The following is a 19,160-nucleotide window of genomic DNA, read 5'->3' as shown; positions in this document are numbered from 1 at the left end:
ACAATTGTCTGCTTTCGTATGTTATGTGTGCGCTGTCGTCTTGAGATTGTCTCCTCCCTCCCACAAGTCCGAGGGCAGGCCGACTTTACGTTTCGTCTGTCTCTAGGAGAGCATCCAATGGTCACGATATCCGCCTCTCGAGGCGAGGGGTCCGTTCTTTCGAGTGTCGCATTCAGCCCTGGAATTCGAGGGGGACCCTGTCCTTCTGACCAGGTTGCTCCATGTTGAACTTTTCCCTTCTCATCGGCAAATACTCCTATTCGCTCTTATCTTTAGGAAAAGCAATTTATTTTCCGTGAAAGATACTGTCTGAGTGTCCGATTCTGTAGTTTACGTCGCTTTGTCTTGGAATAGTTATGCACTTTTGCGAGTTTCTCATGTCCAAGTTTCATCTTACCTCATATTTTTCTTTGTAACACATAACAAAACCTTCACGACTTGCAATATATATTTCCTCCCTTACTTTTCTATTTTAGTTCCTAAGGCGTTATCTACGTACAAGAGAATCCCAACACTCGTCAAACCATTACCGAATATCTCTCTTTTCCCATTTTCCGATTTTCTTGATGCGGACAAATTCAAACCCTCATGGGCGAAATCTCTCACACCAACCAACATAAACCTATGCTTGACCGGGCCAGATCTGGTTCGCTGTCGCTCTGACCAGCTCGAGTTTCTTACGCATATCCTCATGGGTAACAGCATTGCCCTCGGCATGACTGGCGAAGCCGCACTGCGGCGAGATGCAGATTTGATCAAGAGCCTCCTCGCGGCTTTGACCGCTTCCCTTGGCGATGAAGTCTGCCGCTTGGCCGATTCGATCTACAAGATCCTGTTGCTTCTCCAATTCGGGGAACTTCGACGTAACGACACCCAATACAACAGTCTTGTTTTTGGGAAGGTAGGTCAACGGCTCGAATCCACCTGCACGCGGAGTGTCGTACTCCAAATAGTAAGTGTCGACATTGAGATCCTACATCACATCTATCAGCACATAAATCCAACATATCTTGAGAAACGAAACATACCTGGAAGAGCTTTTTGGCGATGTTGTCATAAGCACCTTCAGAGAAGTGACGGCTACCAATGTAGTTGCCACGGCAAAGATGGATGCCGAGATGCATATCGTCAGGACGCTCGAAGCAGGCGTTGTAGAACTTGACATAACTGTCAAACATCTCGTCCGCGGTCTTGGTGTTGCCCTTGTCCGCAGCCCAGCCCTCGAGCATGGCCTCTGAGCAGAAGTCTGGAACGAATCTAGTTAGGCGATTGCCGGATATGCCTGTTCTTCGGAATGGAAACTCACAAGCAAGATTAGGATCGTCGACCTGGATGTTCCTGATGCCAGCGGCGTGCAGCAGCTTCAACTCCGCCTGGTAAGCCTTTGCCACATCTGCAAAGTACTCCTCGTCGTTCTTGTAAACATCACTTGGGTAAGCACGGCCGGCACGGTATCTGAAGTGGTACCAGCTAGGCGAGATCATTGTGATCTTGATGTTCTTCCATTCGCTCTCAGGGACAACCTTCTTCATGACTCCGACTTCACGTTGGTAACTGCTGTGTCCAGGATGGCTGATCTTGCCGACACACACGGTGACCGCGTTGGGCACCTCCTTGGCCTCCATGAAGCTTTTGACATCAGGAGCGTAGTCACGGAACATGGATGCGTCATAGCCCTTGAGCACACCCAATTGGAGCTCCTTCATGCCATTGAGTTCCTCGAAGAAGGTACCCCAGAACATGTGTCTTCGCTTGTTAGATATCTTCGTTTACAAGACGACGGGACTAATCCTACCTGGCGTATTCACCACTGCTCACAGCAGCGAAGCCGCAGTCCTTCTGCAACTTGACTACATCTGCGATGGCTTTGTCCTCGAGCGGCTCAAGATCAGCCTGAGAGGCCTTGCCTGCGGCCACCTCGTAGCGCTTCTCCACCAGACTTTGCGGACGAAGCAGAGAGCCGACATGCTCCGCTCTGAAAGGTGGACTTCTCTTCCCGGCAGCCATTGTTCTTTGCTGTACTTTCGGTAGTCACGTCTAAGGAGCGAGTATAGTTACGCAAGAGATACTGGGCAGTGGGGAATACCTTATAATAAAGTTTCTGTCATCCTCTAAACATAATAATGATTTTGCTGTTTGCCAGTGTTTGTGAGTGGGACTTTTTTTCTGTCCCACCCCCACTTGCCCCGCCCCGACTCGTGAACAATAATTGTACGGCGAGTATACTCATGCATTGCATCGAATTATATAGACGAAGTTGCCTCTGTGTATGTTCCGCTCTCTCGGCCTCGGAACATACTTCCTTTGCATTTGCGGCATGGTTGCATAAGGTAAGATACCTTAGTCTTTGACCGTGCAGCGAAACATGACCTCATGATTGGCGTTGTGTGCGGAGGTGTGCTTTGAAGTCCGAGTTAGAAGTCACCGACACATACGAATGATGAATGAGCGTTCTTGCGCGCGAATGCAGCGGTTGCACTCACGAATGCTATGAAGAGGCGTGAACATTGTATGACTTCTCCACCAATTGGATGAATGTCGTACGACCAAAAGGGTCAAACTCCAAGATATTCAGGTACATCCGTTGTGCGACCATTGACAATCACCATTTATCGAGCCTGTAGAGGACGATTATTCCTGTCATGTCACAAGGTGAGCGCATGTGCTGAGCTGCACGATCTGTCATATAGGCTACTTGAGTGGACACAGAGCAAGGCAATCTCACGTAAGACCAACTATATCCTGTGTCCTCAACATTGGAAAGACTCTATGCTGGTACGTTGGATGTGGTACATCTCCAGTGTCCCCACATTGAAACCCAGTCCACTTCCACCCACTCCACGCGCCTCGGCTCAAGGACCAATCCTTCCACTTCCAGACCAGACTTGGTCACCACATCTCGGAACGTCCTCGAGTCCTAGAACGAGCCCCAGTAGTGCTTATCATAATCCCCTGTCGGCTTCCACAGTGGTGCAGGTGTGTATACTGGAATGGGTTTGTCGGCTATTAAAGTCAATCACAATAACTCGAATGCTGGTAAATGCAACTCACTGCCATAACCAGTTGTCGGTACAGCCCAGGCTGGGTAAGTCGGCACGACCCAATTGGTTGGTGCGGTCGTGATTGTGTATTTACTCGTGTATGCTGTCGGAGTTGCGCCCTCTGCGAGCCCCTTGATCCCGTCACCTTTACCATAACTATCGTCGCCTTCCCCAAAGGTGTTGATGATCAGGTTCACTATCTTGGTTCCGTTCTCGGTCCATAACGTAAAATCTTCGACAGTGACGTTTCGGGCGAATGTCAGATCATTCGCTTGGAAATATAGAGGAGGCCTCCTCACACCATCGGCAACGGAACCTATGGATCTGTCAGCGTGATTGACTCAATCACGTATGGCTGAAATGCCAACCAGAGAAGTTCTTGAAAAACAAGTTACTCAGCGCTACTGCGCCGGTGTCTGGCACGAACGTATTCTGCCAATACTGGTTGATGTCAAGACCATACAAGCTGTTCTTCGAACGGAAATTCTCCCAGGTGATGTTGGTCACGTACCCCGAGCCGCCTGGGTACGTCTTGATGAACGCCACGTTGTTGCCGCCGACGATACTTATGTTTCTTGCGTGCTGCGAAGTTGATTTCAGCGTCAGCGGGCTCTCTCATGATTCACGGAGCATGACTTACAATGTTAGAGATCTCGGCGGAGACGTTCAGACTTCCTATGGATATTCCAGAGCCGGCCTGGTTGCAAACCAAGTTTTCCACCAATGCATGGTTTGATGGGCTTTTCACCGAGACACATTCGTCGCGATTGGTGACCTATCGAAAGTGTGAGTAAGTCACAATACGCCATGCACACGGATTCGTCGAAGGCTACCGCACCTCATTGTCATGAATCCAATAATTGGTACCAATTGCATCGATACCATCGTAACTGCCTAGGTTTGCTCCACGAATGGTTAAGTGGTAGACTTCGGCATTAATGCCAAAATCAAGCACGAAATGAAATTTCGGACTATCCACGAGGATAAGATCGTGGACGGCGACGTTGATCGGAGAGACCAGTCTCAAGGTTCGTGGACGATCGGTGCTACCCAAACGTCAATTGAGATATCCATCGCGTCGTTGCTCGACTCACTTGTTTGCATTGCGGTATAGATACCCCTGGCCCTGGATAGCACCAAGTCCGTTGCTTGAGAAGAACTCGAAGTCGACAGCTAGAGTCTTGCTATTAGTCGGGCATGGCCAATTACGATGGAGAAGAAGTGTACTTACCGTTGACAATAACCAGTATATCTAGAAGAAATTTCTTGTCACCTTCACCATTGATGGTGTCGTTGAGAATATCAACGCCTGCATAACCTTGGAGGATAAGCTCACGTTCGACCGTCCAGTTCCCGCCATAAGCTGCGGTGATCAAGCCATCGAGCTGGAAAGCCCATGTAGTGGCATTGCTGAGTACCACGCTTTGGTTGAGTAAGAAGTTTCCTTCCGGCACCAAGAGTCGAGATCCATTATTCTTCAAAACACAAATTTCAAATGCCGCATGTAGCGCTGCGGAGATATCCGTCGAGTTGTCCGCTACCGCGCCATAGTCGACGATGTTACACAGATGACTTTTGCTTGACAAAGGAGTTGTGGGTCCAACAGGTCCAACAAGCTGTGCTTCGGTCTGGTAGAGGCCTAGAACCGACAGGATGACTCCAACGATCGAAGTTCGCAACATATTGATCTAGCACGGTACCTCTTGAGCCTGGGGGGACCGTCATGTATCGGCGAATGCATCTCTTCTTATATGCGTACCTTCGGCAAGCAAGTGGTTGAGCACCCCTCAATGTTCTGTTGATCTTTATATTTGAAGGAGCATTCGCAATAGCACGTCACCATATATTGGAGGCACAAAATGATCCAAGGCGTAGCCTAATCAAGAATATACGACGACGCGGGTAGATTGGACAAAAGCATGATATATCGAGACCCGCACAACGACAACCGAGGGGTTAGTGCAAAAAATCACCAACGACAGCCTTGCCCGTCGTAGACTCGTGCTGAGCTCTATTGCTCAAAGGATACTTCGACGACCTGCTCTAGAAGCGAGATGTCTCCTCGAGATCTTGTGAATAGTTGGTGCATGTGTCATTCCTGCAGATGGATTGAAAGATCGGCACTCAGCCAGCAATTGGTAATCAAAGCACTCTGAAAATTACTGTTCCGTGTTCGTAGGATTCTTAAACTTGGAGAACACGACAAAGATGCTCTGTCGTGCCTCATATTGCAAGACTGTTCACAAGGACAGAAATCCTACTAATAAGAAACTACTATTTTGACGGTCTCCCAACCAGTCTGGCAGAATTTAAATATTCCTAACCATGGGTCTCCCTTGCTGCCAACAAGCCGCTACGCCTTGTCATTCAGAGCTTCTGCTCTTGTTTTCGACGCTGGATCAAAGTAAGGCTTCTCAGCTTGAGGCGCCACACGGAGTCCATGTCGAAGATGGGGAACTGTGAAGGATTCACATCAGCAATCGGATCTATCGCACGATCGATAATGGCACACGCAAAGAACTCACAGTAATCGAAGATACCAGTGTGAAAGGTCGTGCGGTTATCCCAGATGGCAACCGCATTCTTCGACCACTTCCAGCGCACTTGATACTCGTATGACTCGGCAATCGTTCTGTACAAGTCGTCCAGGATCGCGTCTCCGAGTCGTTTTTCTAGACCGACCAGCTCCTTGGTGAAGTTCTGATTCACGTAAAGTGTCTTCCAACCAGTCACTGGATGGGTTCTGACAACTGGATGCTAGAGATCATCAGCTACCATGTAGACCTTTGTAATTGCTTGTACTCACAATGGTCTCGATGGGGTCACGCCTCAAGCAGCCGTTTGTCCTGAGTGCTTTCTCAGCTTGCGCAAGACCGCTATGCTTGGCCTCGAGCGTCTCAAGGATTTCGCGAAGTTTTGGGGAAAGTGCTTCGTCTAGTCAGCACATGAAAGTAACACAATTTAGCCGAACCAAACGCACATTCGTACACTGCATATCCGCTCGCCCAGATAGTATCACCTCCAACCTCCGACCCATCAGGTCCGGCATTTGGCAAGGTATCCATACGAAGCATCGTGAGTCCAGGCGGCTGGATCTCATAGCTCACATCCGAATGCCAAATCTGATGTGACCTGCCATTGACTGCCGTCTCGTCCTTGTGGATCGGATGCACCCATGGTAGATCTGGTATGATACCCGCCATCTGATGAATGTGCAGCGGCCCATAATAAGCACCGAACTCAATCTGCTCGTGGACGTCGAGGTCCTGGTCACGCAGGAAGACAACGCCTCTCTCAGCCACTAATCGCCCCAACTCATTCTTCTGCGTATCCGTGAGATCTTTGATCTGGAGGCCGACTAGCTCCGTCCCAATGTCTGGCGTCAAGTGAATCACCTTACTCGCTGCATTCAGCAACGCCGATTTTGCAGGATCAGAAGCTGCCGCACGATCTGTAAAGGGTTGCTCGACCAGGTTCGGAAGCTTGAAAGGTGTATAATTTGGGTACTGCAGTCCAGCCTTTGGCACACTTTCGAGAGGCGACACTCCCCGAGGAGTCTCGTACTCGGGATGAGGAAGGCCCTTGGGCTTCTCGGGTAGCGCTACAGGTGACGAAGCAAGTATGGCCATCGTATTGATAGGTAAACAAGCCTTTCCCTTATGAACGCAGGTAACAAAGACGATACTCACGTATTATATAACGCTAGCTAGTCTAATCGCAAGAAGCGCTAATATAACTTATCAGATGACACAACATTCAGCAGTAGCACGCTTTCCCATAAATGAGATGCAACGAACAGATCAGCGCACAATCCCTCGTGTCGAAACGCAATAGTGGGACAGAATGGTGTCAGTACATCCATTAATCTGAGCCCGAAGATATGACTGGTGGGATAATTGCAAATAGTCTCCCAAAGGGTTGGGAAATCGATTTGCAGCCTGTCCACACCTGTCCGACCCCACCTGGGGCAGGCATCTGTGGGCAGATAAGTGGATCTGTGTCCATAGCCGATGCTATGTAGCGATGGATCCACTTCTCTGACAGGAGGATAAAAAGTGAGCAAGTCACATAGCCGCTTGTTCCATATGTAGCAAAAATCTTGGTGGTGTGACATTGGCGAAGTTTCTCATCAAGAAGGTAAAATATGCGCCGCGAGATTTGCTACTTTATACTCTACTCGTTCATGGAACTCGTCTGCATCTCTACGGCCCGTCTAGACCTATCTACCAATCACTGCCCGTATAATATCCATGCTCTGCCAGTTCACTTCCATACAATATCTCATAGCCCACAACACCGCAATTTAGCTTGCGAACAAGAAATCCAGTCTCTTGTTTCCTTGATCAGTAGTCTCCTCTAGGTAGTTTGCTTGCTCGCTCTTGCTCATCTCGTTCCACTTGGTCCGTTTCTGCTTGTTCCTCCACACGTAGTACAATTTTGCTAGAAAATATGCTACCATACAAGCGACATTCACCCCAATAAGTTGTCTGTTGCCCCTGTGATAGAGTGGCTTATCATCTGATCGATAGATATTCGACGACGCAATACCGGACAGCTGAATGGTGATATTGTAGAGCGCCGCGCCTACCGCTCTCGTGCGGATGGAGTTGCTAAGCCGGGAGCACCAGCCCACATGAGCGGCCTGCATCAGGGGCTGTCCGAGTAAGAAGAAGAGCACTGCGTATTGAGCCCAATGTGAAATCGAGCCGGCGGAAGTGTATTCGACGATAAGCAGAGGCAGGACCCAGAGCTGCACGAAGAAGCCAATGATGGAAATTTGTCGGAATTTGTCCGTGAGATAGGTTATCCATAGCATGTTCACTGCTGCGAACACGGTGATGGGAATTCCGAGAAGCGTCGTTTCGAAGGTGCTGAAGCCTAGAGCCTTGAGAGTGAGCGAAAGGTACCCTTTGGGTGGAGCCGCGGGAATCTCGAATAGTAGGCCAATGGCATAGACGGGCCAGAGATCATAGTCCTTGAGACTCTCCCATAGCATCTTGAGGGAGATCGCTTGTCGATTGTGCATATCACCCTTAGATGGGTCATCGCGGAGGACTCTATTGACCAGAATCTTTTCTTCTCTCTCTGTGAAGTAGCCGTTCTTGGCGAGAAATGTCTTGGTTTGAGTCGGACCAGGAACGAGAAAGAGAAAGCTCAGGCATCCGATCACAAACGTGATAAGAGCTTCGACTAAGAACATCCACTGCCATCCTGCTCGTCCTGTAACACCACGCATGTGAAGAACGCCGTAAGCTATGAATGAAGCAATGACACCCGATATCGAGTCCACAAACCAGAAGAATGCCAGTCGGATGCCCATTTCGTTCTTGGTGTAAAAGTACGAGAGATACAGCACAGTATCGGGAATGAAGCCTCCCATGAACAGGCCAAGCATGAATCGACAAGCAAAGAAGCCAGCGCGGTTGTGAATGAAGAACTGTCCACCAGATGCAAGGCTCCAGCAGATGATCTGTACTGGGATCCATCGATCGGGACCGAGCTTCTTGCCAATCATCTGCGATGGGATCTCAGAGATCAAGAACCCGATGCGATACATATTCTGTGCGTTGTTGTAATCGTTGGTACTGATGTTCAAGTCGTCCAGAAGGTTGTCTGCCGTGGCATTGCCAAGATTGCCTCGATCAAGGTTCAGTCCAAAGAACATGACGAGGATCCATAGGAAGATCTTGAAGTCGACCTTTCGACGAACTTGACGCTCTTCGCGGAATGTCCATCGTTCATTGATATCAAATCGATGGATGTTCTCGTGGTCAGCTCGAGGCATGTAGTACTTTGCCAACTCTGGATCATCAAAGACACTCCGCTTCGTCGCAATCTCATCTGGATCATAATGAGGGTTTGCTGATCTGGACCATGGCCAAAGAGTGTGAGATTCAGTAACCTCCGGTTCATCGACCAGCTCGAGTCCAAGGCCACTGTGTGAGTCCTTGCTAACGTCGTCGACACTGCTGATCGGAATCTGTTTCTGATCAACGACGTGCTTCTTGGCCGCATTGACCTCGATTGGCGAGCCCGACATGCTTAAATGACAATACCTAGAGGCGAGATCGTTATGGCCATCCTCGAATACATATCTAGTAAGTTTTTATCATACCTATACTGCTCGCTGTGCTTGCCACACACTGATCGTTCGCCATGTGCCTCACTGCTGGCGTCTTATTGCGTCTACTGACTGAGCGCGACATCCGCTCCTCGCGTTCGGAGGGTAGACACAGACAAGCTCAATGTCAAGATACGCGACACAGTATGAATCCTGTCACAAGCGGCATCGTGCCAGTAGGGTCAAGCTTATGTGAATCCGTGGGGCTGCGTATTCAGCATGGCTCGAGGCCTCGACGAGCATAATTAACCCACCAGTGAGAAGTCAGGTAATGTTGGATCTTGTTATCAAAAGCCCACTTCTAGGTCGTTGGGAATTGTTTAGGCATAATTGTTATTGATCCGCTGATGTCCATGGTTTGTCGACTGCCAGAAGTGGATGTTGTGTTTGGACTTTATGCGGATTGCAATCTATGTTAGTAGAGCGTGTAGAGCACCATAACAGCGTCGAATGACGTGACAACGAGACATCATTAATACAACGATGGCCAATGAACCTACCTGTACCGCGGCTCGTTAATGTATTATGATCTTCTGGAGCAATACAATGGCTGGAATATCTCATGTGTGTTATTTCGATCAAAGTCGTGCTGAGTTGCAGTTGTTGCGGATGAATTCAGATATTGAAAGGATTCGCCCGCGATTGCGTGATTGACATACAAGAAGATGCCATCACAGATCTCAGGAACCGAAAGAGCATCATTCGTGCACTATCGTCCATCCCATTCCTGTCAAAAATAATTATTCTGGGCAAAAGTATCACGACTATATATCATGACTCCGGACAAATGTTTCATGATCTCAAAGGTAGACCACACCGAGTCATGATCGAAGCTTTCTTCCACGTTGCCTGTCTTTGGGCTTACGTTTGTGTTGTCGAAACTTCATCCATCGGGTGAAGAAGGGTTTGGAACTGTGAATGATGTTCCAGAATCGACATGTCTAGTTCGAATCTGGCTATGATTCCCGGGGATATCATGTGCTCTCCTCCACATCTTCGACATGGTAATCGTCGGCGTCGCTCCAGTATGGGTCTTCCATGACTTCTGCCATTGTCAACCTTCGCTCAGGGTCAAGATTTGTCATACTTGAGATCACTCTCTTAGCCTCATGATCAAGATTGGGAAAGGTCTGTTCTTCCCAACGCTTAAAAGGATCATATAGCTTTTCCTCTTCGATTGATTGCCATAATCCCTTCAAGAGTGCACTGCCGCGTTCGTCATTCACTCGTCTGATAAGCGCATCTGGTACGGGTCCGAAAGCTGTGAGTAGTTTGAATAATATTACCGGCTCAGGTTCGACCTCTAGATTATCAACATCAGGATGGAGCCATTCTACGCCGGTGATTACAAAAAAACACTAAAAGCATGATTAGCTAATTTCGCGTAACAACAAGTAGACAATTATTACTTACGAGGAGCCCAAATGAGAACACTTCAGAGGACTTGTCGATACCTCTTCCTAGCTGTCCTTCAGGACTACGCCACATAACGTTCCCCATCATAGCGTTGAGGGGTCTGCCTTCTATTAGCTGCAGCGCACAATCTATATCGCTTAATGCTACTTTCTAAAGCCGGAAGATGTCTTTGTCATCGATAAAACAATCTAACATAACATTATCCGGTTTTACATCTTCACGGACAGTTAGCGGATGACTTTTCATCTACAGAAAAGTAGCAACTTTGTACCTAAGTGTATCCAATTCTTCGCATGCATGTCAGCTAGTGCTCGGCCGACTTCGTAAAGGATTTTCTTTCTTGCTGTAATAGATAAAGAAGCGTAATTATTTACTGATCCTAGTAGATTGGTGGTATAGTATCCGTAGATGAGAGTCTGTTGCTCTTTATCGTGATCCACATGTAGTCGAAGCCGGAGGTTGTCACCAAATGACTCCTTAATTGTTTGCAAGAGGTCGAAAATCGACGGAGACACAGGCTTTAAGACATATAGATCTTGCCCAGAACTGAATTGTTTCAAGATCTCTCAGCGACCTACTCGCAATATAACAGAACCAACAGCTTACGATGCTATGAAGATCTCGTGCTCTGGATCGTTCGGGTGAGCATACAGCAGTCTCTAGCATGTATAGATGCGGCCAGACACGCCGACGACGGTCGAGGACCGCCTTACAGCCTCCAAGATGCGAGTATGCTTGTGAATAGGATCGCGAGGGCATCGTCGTGCTAAGAAGTGTCGTGGTACTGCTGAAATGAGACACCTATGCAGTACAGCATCGCCCAGTGATATGACAGAGAATCAAAGATGACTGTATTCTGGAAGAGCATGAATGAGGAGTAACGCAAGATGAAAAGCCGTTTTGGCTGGCCCCACAGGATACAGGTGATAACGCATGCAGCTGTATTACAGAAACGTGAGTGATGTTCTACGATCGCGGCAGTCTGATAGCTCCGCTGGGTTTCATAAATGCGGCAGTATTAGGATGAGATCGAAATGGATCTGGTTGTACGGAAAGGCCCTTGGTTGCCAACGAATGCCAATGAATATACTGATGCACGAGGTCCTTGCTGTGCTTCGAGGACTCGTAGCTAGTGTTGCTATTGTCGAGAGCTCTCTTGAGCACGAGCAAAGACGCCTATCCCACTAGACTCGTATAGATAGTGCCTTGCCTGCACATATATGCTAATTGCAAAGGGAATGCTATGCGGCTCACACTGTGAACACGAAACCTGCGGATCAAGTGTCAGAAGTAAGGTAAGCTGGTCGAGACTCAGATCAAGGTTCCACTTACGTCCGTGCGTATGGATGTCGCCAACTCAAGCATCCGCGCCTGCCTACTCCGTGCTAGTGCTTACTGCGCGCTCCCACTTCTTTATATGCCCCCAGGCCGGGGATGCCATTTACTTCAATAGACTGATATCGCCAATGCATATTCGTCAAGGCTCACTCCTATGACTAACGACCTTGATCAACCCAATCAGCAGACCAACAACTTATCAATTTCGAGAGCTACTAGACTCAATATATGTTCAACTGGATGAAGATATACGCCTACTCCTGGACCAGTGCAAGAATGCCAGTTCTGTCCATCCAGTCGAGCAATACCTCCTTCAGACCCTGTCGGACCAACTCATCCGGGAAATAGTAGACCTCTCCAGTGGGCCATGCGAATGGGCCATGTTGGCTGGTCTCTGGGATGTTCCTCTCAATCTTCGCCTTGGTCTCGCACCAGTCTAGGATATACTTGGTCAACTCAGGCATCTCTGCTTCCGTCTTCTCCATCGCATTGGCTATGTGGTCCGCGCTATCTGGCAAAGCCTTGACTTTCGCCCACAACTTCGGGGCCTTGCCGACTCCAGCTTGTGAGAACTTTGACACCATGTTGTCGCGAATCTGAGGATGAATCATTTGTCTGGCCGTTCTTGCTGAGTAGTCTGTGAGTCTTTCACAGAGAGCCTCAACTTCACTGTGAGGGAACTTCTGCTCGAGCTTTTGCGCATCCACAATCTTGGCCTCCATGGCCTCGATCTCCTCGCGCATCTTCTTCAAGCGATACAGCGACCAATCATTGTAGAGCTCGGGGAGAGAATCATACGGGCGGACATTGCTGATGAAGCTGTTGTCCCAAGCACCGATGGCTTTGACTCTGTACGATGAGATGGTAGTTATCCGCTCAGCAGTTCCAAAGGCTCGAGCTGCAAGATGCTCCACCTGTCCGCCTTGTAGTACTACGGCCGTTCCCAGACTTGGTCCCTCAATCTTTCGAAACATTAGCAAAGGCTATTCGAAGACTGGTGCTCAGCTCGAAGACTTGCTTTTTGTGTAGATCCATCGCCGGTCTTGATGTAAGTGTATCCTCCGTGCATGTGAGTAGTATCACTCAACATGATAATGCATACGTACGGGTAGGAGTCGTAGCTGGTTGATACAAAATCAGCAAAGATCATGTTCAGATCAGGGCAACTGCTATTTACTGCCACGGGATGACTGAGTTGCTACCCAATGGGTCATAGTTCTTCTCCTCTTCCGTCAAGGGCGTCGCTTCTACGGAAGGCTCGACTCTCAATTGCTCCAGCAAGTCGGTTTGTCCAGTCACTTGGATGTTAGTGTGTCCCATTTCCATAGGCATTATCACGTCCAAAGGAACACGAAGAGCACTGGATACAATTCTGGTGGTCTCGGGATGAGACCAGAAATCAGCTACAAATCTAGAGCATTTGGAAACATTGCGCATGACCAAAGTTCCTTCGCCAACAAGTCTTGCACATTTCTTGATGACTTCTGGACTCATGGTGGAACGGCGGTACGCAATAACACCCTGTCGAGAAAGCAGGGGAAACGGCAGCGTTCCTGCCGTCGGTGTGCTGTCTTCATGCTGAACCAAGCCTAGGTCTGCAAGTGTGAAACTCTTATCGGGTTCTTTGTAACTCAGGTGGATCTACCTTGTTGTTAGAACCAGTGCAATGGTGATGGCAATTGATACTCGGTAGACTTACTTTGGGATCGAAGACATCCTCTTCCAGCAGCTGATCCTGAACAGAGTGAGGCATTATGGGAGATGTGATAAAATAACTTATCTACAGAATCATAAGTGAAATTGGCTGTGCAATCGTCAACTTGTGCAATTGATTATCAGAACTTTTTTCTGTTTGCTGCGACAGTGTCTGTATAGACCATAAATGGGCGACATGGTTCCTAGGGTTCCTCTGATAACTACGCGGAATCCCCGACGTGCTGTCGTGGAGCACACCCGTCACGCTGGCAGAGTGTAACAGGCGGTAGCACTGTGTTGCGCCAAACCATGACCAGAAGGAAAAGACACCCTAACTCGGACTCGTCCATGATAAGGGCCAAGGTTACTGTATATTACATGTCGAGTGTGGGTTTTCACTGCAAGAGGCAATCCACCAATGATAGCTATGGGCTGCAGAGGCCTAAAAAGGAGATATGTGGGGCTAAAGTCGCCAAGCTACAGTGCAGTATATTCATGGGGAGACCGACACACAAAATCTTATCGTCGAAGGCCTCCGTCGACAGCGGCTACTCCGACGGGTTATGCCAATGACTTCACTTTTCCCCAGCTTATCTTCTCCAGATACGTGGGTGACGTGGTGGGTCCCATGTATAGCATTAGCTTGATACACTATCTTTGCATCAAGATAACGTATTCTCGACTTCTGAATCTCCCATAGAAGAACCATCTACAGGACCGTACCTCGTTCTATGATCAGTAGCGATGTCGAGCCAAGAGACGGCTGGTAAGCTTTCCACTTTGACTTTTCACTGACTGGATGAATTGTTCTGGAAGCCGACAAGCTTTTCGCTGAGACGAACAAGCAATACGAAGAAACAGGGCAAGACTTGCGTGAGGTCTTGGAAGAAATGGAGAGTCGAGCAGGTATACACCAAATTGAGGAGTTGCGGGAATGGATATTTAAAACCTCGACATCTCAGCCAGATGAACACACGACAGCACAGGTGTAACAGACAAGTAGGTTCAAGTCTGTCGTGAGACCATGTGACGGGATCAACACCGAGGCGGCAAAAGGCTGATTAAGGCTTATCCGGACGCATGTCTATCGTGTGCAAAGCTGCGACATACTGCTTGTCGCTGATAGGGCAAGAAGTCGATTATCGTTCGCTTGGGTCTGGGTCTAGAACAACCAATATGGATTTGCCTGTTTTACCCATGTTTATCACTCAGTATATGTATTCATGGGAAGCCGTGCGTGATGTCACGCCTCCATTCTGAGTGTTTACCGGTTTGAGTTGCCTTGAGTCGAAAAACACGGCGTGTTATCCTCTGTTTCGTGATTGCTCTAATATATCCGAAGCGTTTCTATCTGCAGCAAGAGCCAATCAGTTTTGCACGCCTAAGCGTCGTCATTCTTGCTACATCTGATGCTCGTCGTCTGAATCAATCGGAGACTAACCCATCAGCCAAACATGGCCGATCCGAAGCACGAGGCTGTCTTCGGCCAGACCGGCATCGACAAGGAGCAATACGAGGTCAACGACTCTCCGAGCGGCGACCACGATGTCGGAGTCACCAGCGACCTGAAGCGTCACTTGAGCTCCCGCCAGATGCAGATGATAGCCATCGGTGGCTCGATCGGCACCGCGCTGTTCGTCAGTATCGGGTACGGTCTCATTGAGGGTGGGCCGGCGAGCTTGCTCATCGCCTTCACAATGTACAGCATCTTCCTCGGCTGTGTCAATAATTGCATGGCCGAGATGGCCGTGTTCATGCCCGTGAGTGGTGGATGGATCCGTATGGGTTCAAAATGGGTCGACGAGTCGTTTGGTTTCATGCTTGGCTGGAATTTCTTCCTCTACGAGGCTGTACTCATCCCTTGGGAGATCTCAGCGCTGAATCTAGTCCTTACGTTCTGGAGAGACGACATTCCGATCGCAGCTGTTTGTGCCGGGTGCATTGTCCTCTACGGGTGAGCCTTGGATCATGTGCTATATGTAAGATTCAAGGTACTGATACTGAATTCGACTGATCAATCTCTTCGCTGTCAAGTACTACGGTGAGAGTGAGTTTTGGCTTTCGACCGGAAAAGTCATCCTTATTGGCATTGTGTTTTGCTTCACCTTCATTACCAGTAAGTCTTGCCTTCAAGCAAATCGTGCCCTTAAGCCAGAAATGGCTACAAGGTAGCCACACCAGGACACTGTGTGCTGATATCGGCCTTCCAGTGGTCGGTGGCAATCCGAAACACGACGCGTATGGGTTTAGGTATTGGAACAAGCCCGGTGCATTCGCCGAATACGTGACAACCGGATCTTTGGGCAGATTCGAAGGACTCCTTGCTGCACTCTGGCAAGCTGCTTTCACCATTGTCGGACCCGAGTACATCTCGATGATGGCGGGAGAAGCCATCAACCCCCGCAAGACGCTCAAGAGCGCCTTCAAGACGACTTACTGGCGCTTCGGGATCTTCTTCATCGGCGGTGCTCTCTGCTGCGGTATCGTGATCCCTTACAATGATCCCAAGCTGAATGCCGTCCTCAACGGCGACTCGACCGGCTCCGGAACTGGTGCTGCTTCTCCTTTCGTTATCGCCATGCAGAACCTCGGCATCGGCGTCCTCCCTCACATCACCAATGCCCTCCTCGTCACGTCTATTTTCTCCGCTGGTAACTCGTATGTGTACTGCGCATCGCGTACTCTGTACTCTCTGTCTCTAGACGGCCACGCGCCCAAGTTCCTGCGCAAGTGCACAAAGAAGGGTGTGCCGATCTACTGCTTTTGCATCACCATGATCTTCCCTTTCCTCTCATTCCTGGCCATCGGCAGCGGCAGCGCCCAAGTCATCACCTGGCTAGCCAACTTGACCGAAGCCGCGCAGCTCATCGATTACATCGGCATGTGCGTCGTGTACCTATTCTTCTACCGCGCTCTCAAAGTCCAGGGCATGTCCCGGGACGACCTGCCCTACAAGGGCTGGTGGCAGCCGTGGTGCGCCATCTTCGCGCTCTGTGCCATGATCTTCACCGTCTGCATGTACGGCTACTCGACTTTCCTGCCGGGTTGGTGGGACGTCGGTACTTTCCTTTCCTACTACACCATGTGCTTCGTCAGCCCTGTGCTGTACATCGGATGGAAACTCATCAAGCGCTCGCCGGTCGTCAAGCCGCACGAGGCGGATTTGGTGTGGGAGCGTCCGCTCGTCGATGCCCATGAGGCGACTCTCGACGTCAATGATGTTGGCTTCTGGCAGGAGACGCTGCAGATGTTCGGCATCAAGAAACGCCAAACCGAGTCGGTCGAGTAGATTTGTTTCTTGGTTGTCGTGGTCGTTGTTTGTTTAGGATCATGATTCTGTCGCCGGGGCAGGATAGAAACCGCTCGCTAGCTAGCTAGCTGTACTAGAAAAGTTTTATCTTTTTATTATTTGAGATACCTTTTGTTGTTGATGCGAGGGGAAGGATCAGACAAGCGATTGTCTGACGGAGGAGTAGAAGATATGGATCTTATTAATATAGTCCGGACGGAGACGATAACGGTTCTGTCTGTTCTCTTGACTGTATAGATGAACGCAAAGTAGCTAGGAGCTGAATCTTTTCTCCCTCGCAAAAGACCGAAAAATTCAATCAGTCGGACGAAAGATCACAGATCCCATATATGACGAGGTCGATGCGTCAAATTATCCCCAAACATGAGCCCGGGTGCAACACAAAGTTAATCGGATCATGTTTCTTGTCACACCCTATAGAAGCAGTGGTCACAATACTGTACGATACTGATTTGACCACAACTGCAGTGTGGTCGGTCAGGATGAAATGATGAATTATATGAAGACGCGCACGACTGCCTTGTCTTGGTGCACACCCTGACGGTTTGCCTGCCCTGTCCAGTGACGAAGGAAGGAAGTCTTCGGAGAATTCTGGCAGAAATCCCGATGCTGTACCACTTGTAAACTTGTACCAAGATGATCGATCAGTTCTTGGCGCCGCATCACCGGATCCAGATCAGCACCTCACTACGTACGACCAGGCAGTATATCGCTTCCTCTCGTTTCACAGTAATGCGCAAGGTAAGGTACCTTGACAGCAGAAGGTAGGTTGAGGTGATGCTCACCTACTACCTAGCCAATCAGATCTCGACTTTCCGACTCATTCTGAGCAAGAGGGTCTTGGCGTCGGAAACAAGGCAGTGAGGCCGGAGTCTCAGTACCACATTACCGCAGTAGTAATGTCATTATCATCTACGTACATGTAGCGAACAGATTTGTGCTCTCCGGTCCCGCATTCGACTCATTCTGAGCGTGGTCTAATCATCTTGATCGTGGGTGATTCAGAGTCGACCATGTATGACGCCGAGGTGGTGGGCACAGCAATACTACACCGATCCCAATGGAGGAATAGCAGCAGAGGTGATGGAAGGTGATGGCGTATATAAGAAGTGTTGCAAGACAGCCTACGTAGTATATGGAACTCAAAGCATTCGCACAACAGTTATGGTCTACCGTCGAGGGATGGTTCGTGGCAGAAAATGCCGATGGCACAAGAGTGACATTGATAATAATGAGTGTGAGCCTCTCTTTCTCTCGCTGCCTAAACCTATGTTGCCGTGACGAGAACTATTTTGCCGAAGTGAATTATGTTAATACTAATGATCACACTGACCGACATCGCCTGTCGCACATGACATGTCTCGAATTACCATTTGTTGCATGGAGGATGTTACAGAATATGGGCTAACGGAACTCGAATTCATTGTGCAGCAGGACGGCGTATCATGTCCTTCAGTATCTGCGTCTCGCCTTGCAGTCTCGCCACTTGCATCCTTAGAGCGTCTCTCTCCTCACGCGTCGCCTTGAATTCCGCCTCCAACTCGGCCATCTTATCGACCCGAGCCTGACGGTATCGACGAGCGGCGAGGGTATTCGCCTTGCGTTTCTCCACACGAGACTTGGACTCGGATGTTTTTGACTCGGGTCTCTTTGTAGCCGGCGGCTTTCTGCTCAGGCCGGACTCGAGGGGAGCCAGAGTGGAAGCGGGAGTGATGGGGTCCGTGAGGGATCCGTCAAAGGCGTCGCTGTTGGAATCCACGACTTGGGAGGGGCCCGGAGCCCAGGGATTATGTTCATTGAGAGCTGGTGACAGGGCGGGATGATTGTGATTGTAAGAGTCGGCGCTGCTGGCGGTGGGAAGCGAGTGGTGAGGCTGAGCGGCATCGACGTAGCTCTGAAGGTTGCAATCAAAGGCGTCCAGGGGGTTGTATGAGTGTTGAGCATCTGATTCGAAGAGGACAGGGTCGCAGTAAGGAAGAAATGGGTCTTGACTATAGAGGTTTGCGTGTGGTGATGCGCTGCTGGGGCTGGAAGAAGGCGGTTGGGGTCTGGATTGCAGCTGCTGCGGATGAACAAGCGCTTGCGGCCATGACTGTATAGTGTATCGCGGGCCTAGACGACCCGGAGAGAATCGATTGATGTAACAAGAGGGTGGATTAGGTTGTGAAGTAGAAGGAAGAGAAGAGAAGGTGAGCTGCTGCTGCCTGGAATAATGATCCAATAAATAAATTACTCAAAC

At 49.3% G+C, this 19,160-nt stretch overlaps 5 protein-coding genes across 5 annotated transcripts; all 5 read right to left on the bottom strand.

The window, feature by feature from the left end:
- Window positions 1–622: 622 nt before the first annotated feature.
- AAFC00_005060 (uncharacterized protein) lies at window positions 623–2,007 on the bottom strand (the record flags this gene model as incomplete). The annotated part of the gene is made up of 4 exons (XM_069344792.1): window positions 623–973; window positions 1,029–1,246; window positions 1,307–1,746; window positions 1,796–2,007. The coding sequence occupies 4 exons, from the start codon at window positions 2,005–2,007 to the stop codon at window positions 623–625; spliced, it is 1,221 nt and encodes a 406-aa protein (XP_069202618.1).
- Window positions 2,008–5,394: 3,387 nt separating this feature from the next.
- Window positions 5,395–6,670, bottom strand: AAFC00_005059 (uncharacterized protein; the record flags this gene model as incomplete). The annotated part of the gene is made up of 4 exons (XM_069344791.1): window positions 5,395–5,498; window positions 5,567–5,798; window positions 5,848–5,975; window positions 6,022–6,670. The coding sequence occupies 4 exons, from the start codon at window positions 6,668–6,670 to the stop codon at window positions 5,395–5,397; spliced, it is 1,113 nt and encodes a 370-aa protein (XP_069202617.1).
- Window positions 6,671–7,344: 674 nt separating this feature from the next.
- Window positions 7,345–9,081, bottom strand: AAFC00_005058 (uncharacterized protein; the record flags this gene model as incomplete). The annotated part of the gene is made up of 1 exon (XM_069344790.1): window positions 7,345–9,081. The coding sequence occupies one exon, from the start codon at window positions 9,079–9,081 to the stop codon at window positions 7,345–7,347; it is 1,737 nt and encodes a 578-aa protein (XP_069202616.1).
- A 1,055-nt stretch (window positions 9,082–10,136) lies between these two features.
- On the bottom strand, window positions 10,137–10,665 carry AAFC00_005057 (uncharacterized protein; the record flags this gene model as incomplete). Its single annotated transcript, XM_069344789.1, has 2 exons — window positions 10,137–10,520; window positions 10,576–10,665. The coding sequence occupies 2 exons, from the start codon at window positions 10,663–10,665 to the stop codon at window positions 10,137–10,139; spliced, it is 474 nt and encodes a 157-aa protein (XP_069202615.1).
- Window positions 10,666–12,170: 1,505 nt separating this feature from the next.
- Window positions 12,171–13,669, bottom strand: AAFC00_005056 (uncharacterized protein; the record flags this gene model as incomplete). Its single annotated transcript, XM_069344788.1, has 4 exons — window positions 12,171–12,878; window positions 12,935–13,037; window positions 13,094–13,557; window positions 13,616–13,669. 4 exons carry the CDS (start codon window positions 13,667–13,669, stop codon window positions 12,171–12,173), a joined length of 1,329 nt encoding a protein of 442 aa, XP_069202614.1.
- Window positions 13,670–19,160: the final 5,491 nt, after the last annotated feature.

Source organism: Neodothiora populina (genome assembly GCF_041146345.1).
Source record: "Neodothiora populina strain CPC 39397 chromosome Unknown canker_contig_5, whole genome shotgun sequence".
In the NCBI taxonomy this organism is placed as follows: Eukaryota; Fungi; Ascomycota; class Dothideomycetes; order Dothideales; family Dothioraceae; genus Neodothiora; species Neodothiora populina.
This window is presented reverse-complemented; position numbering and strand designations above follow the sequence as displayed.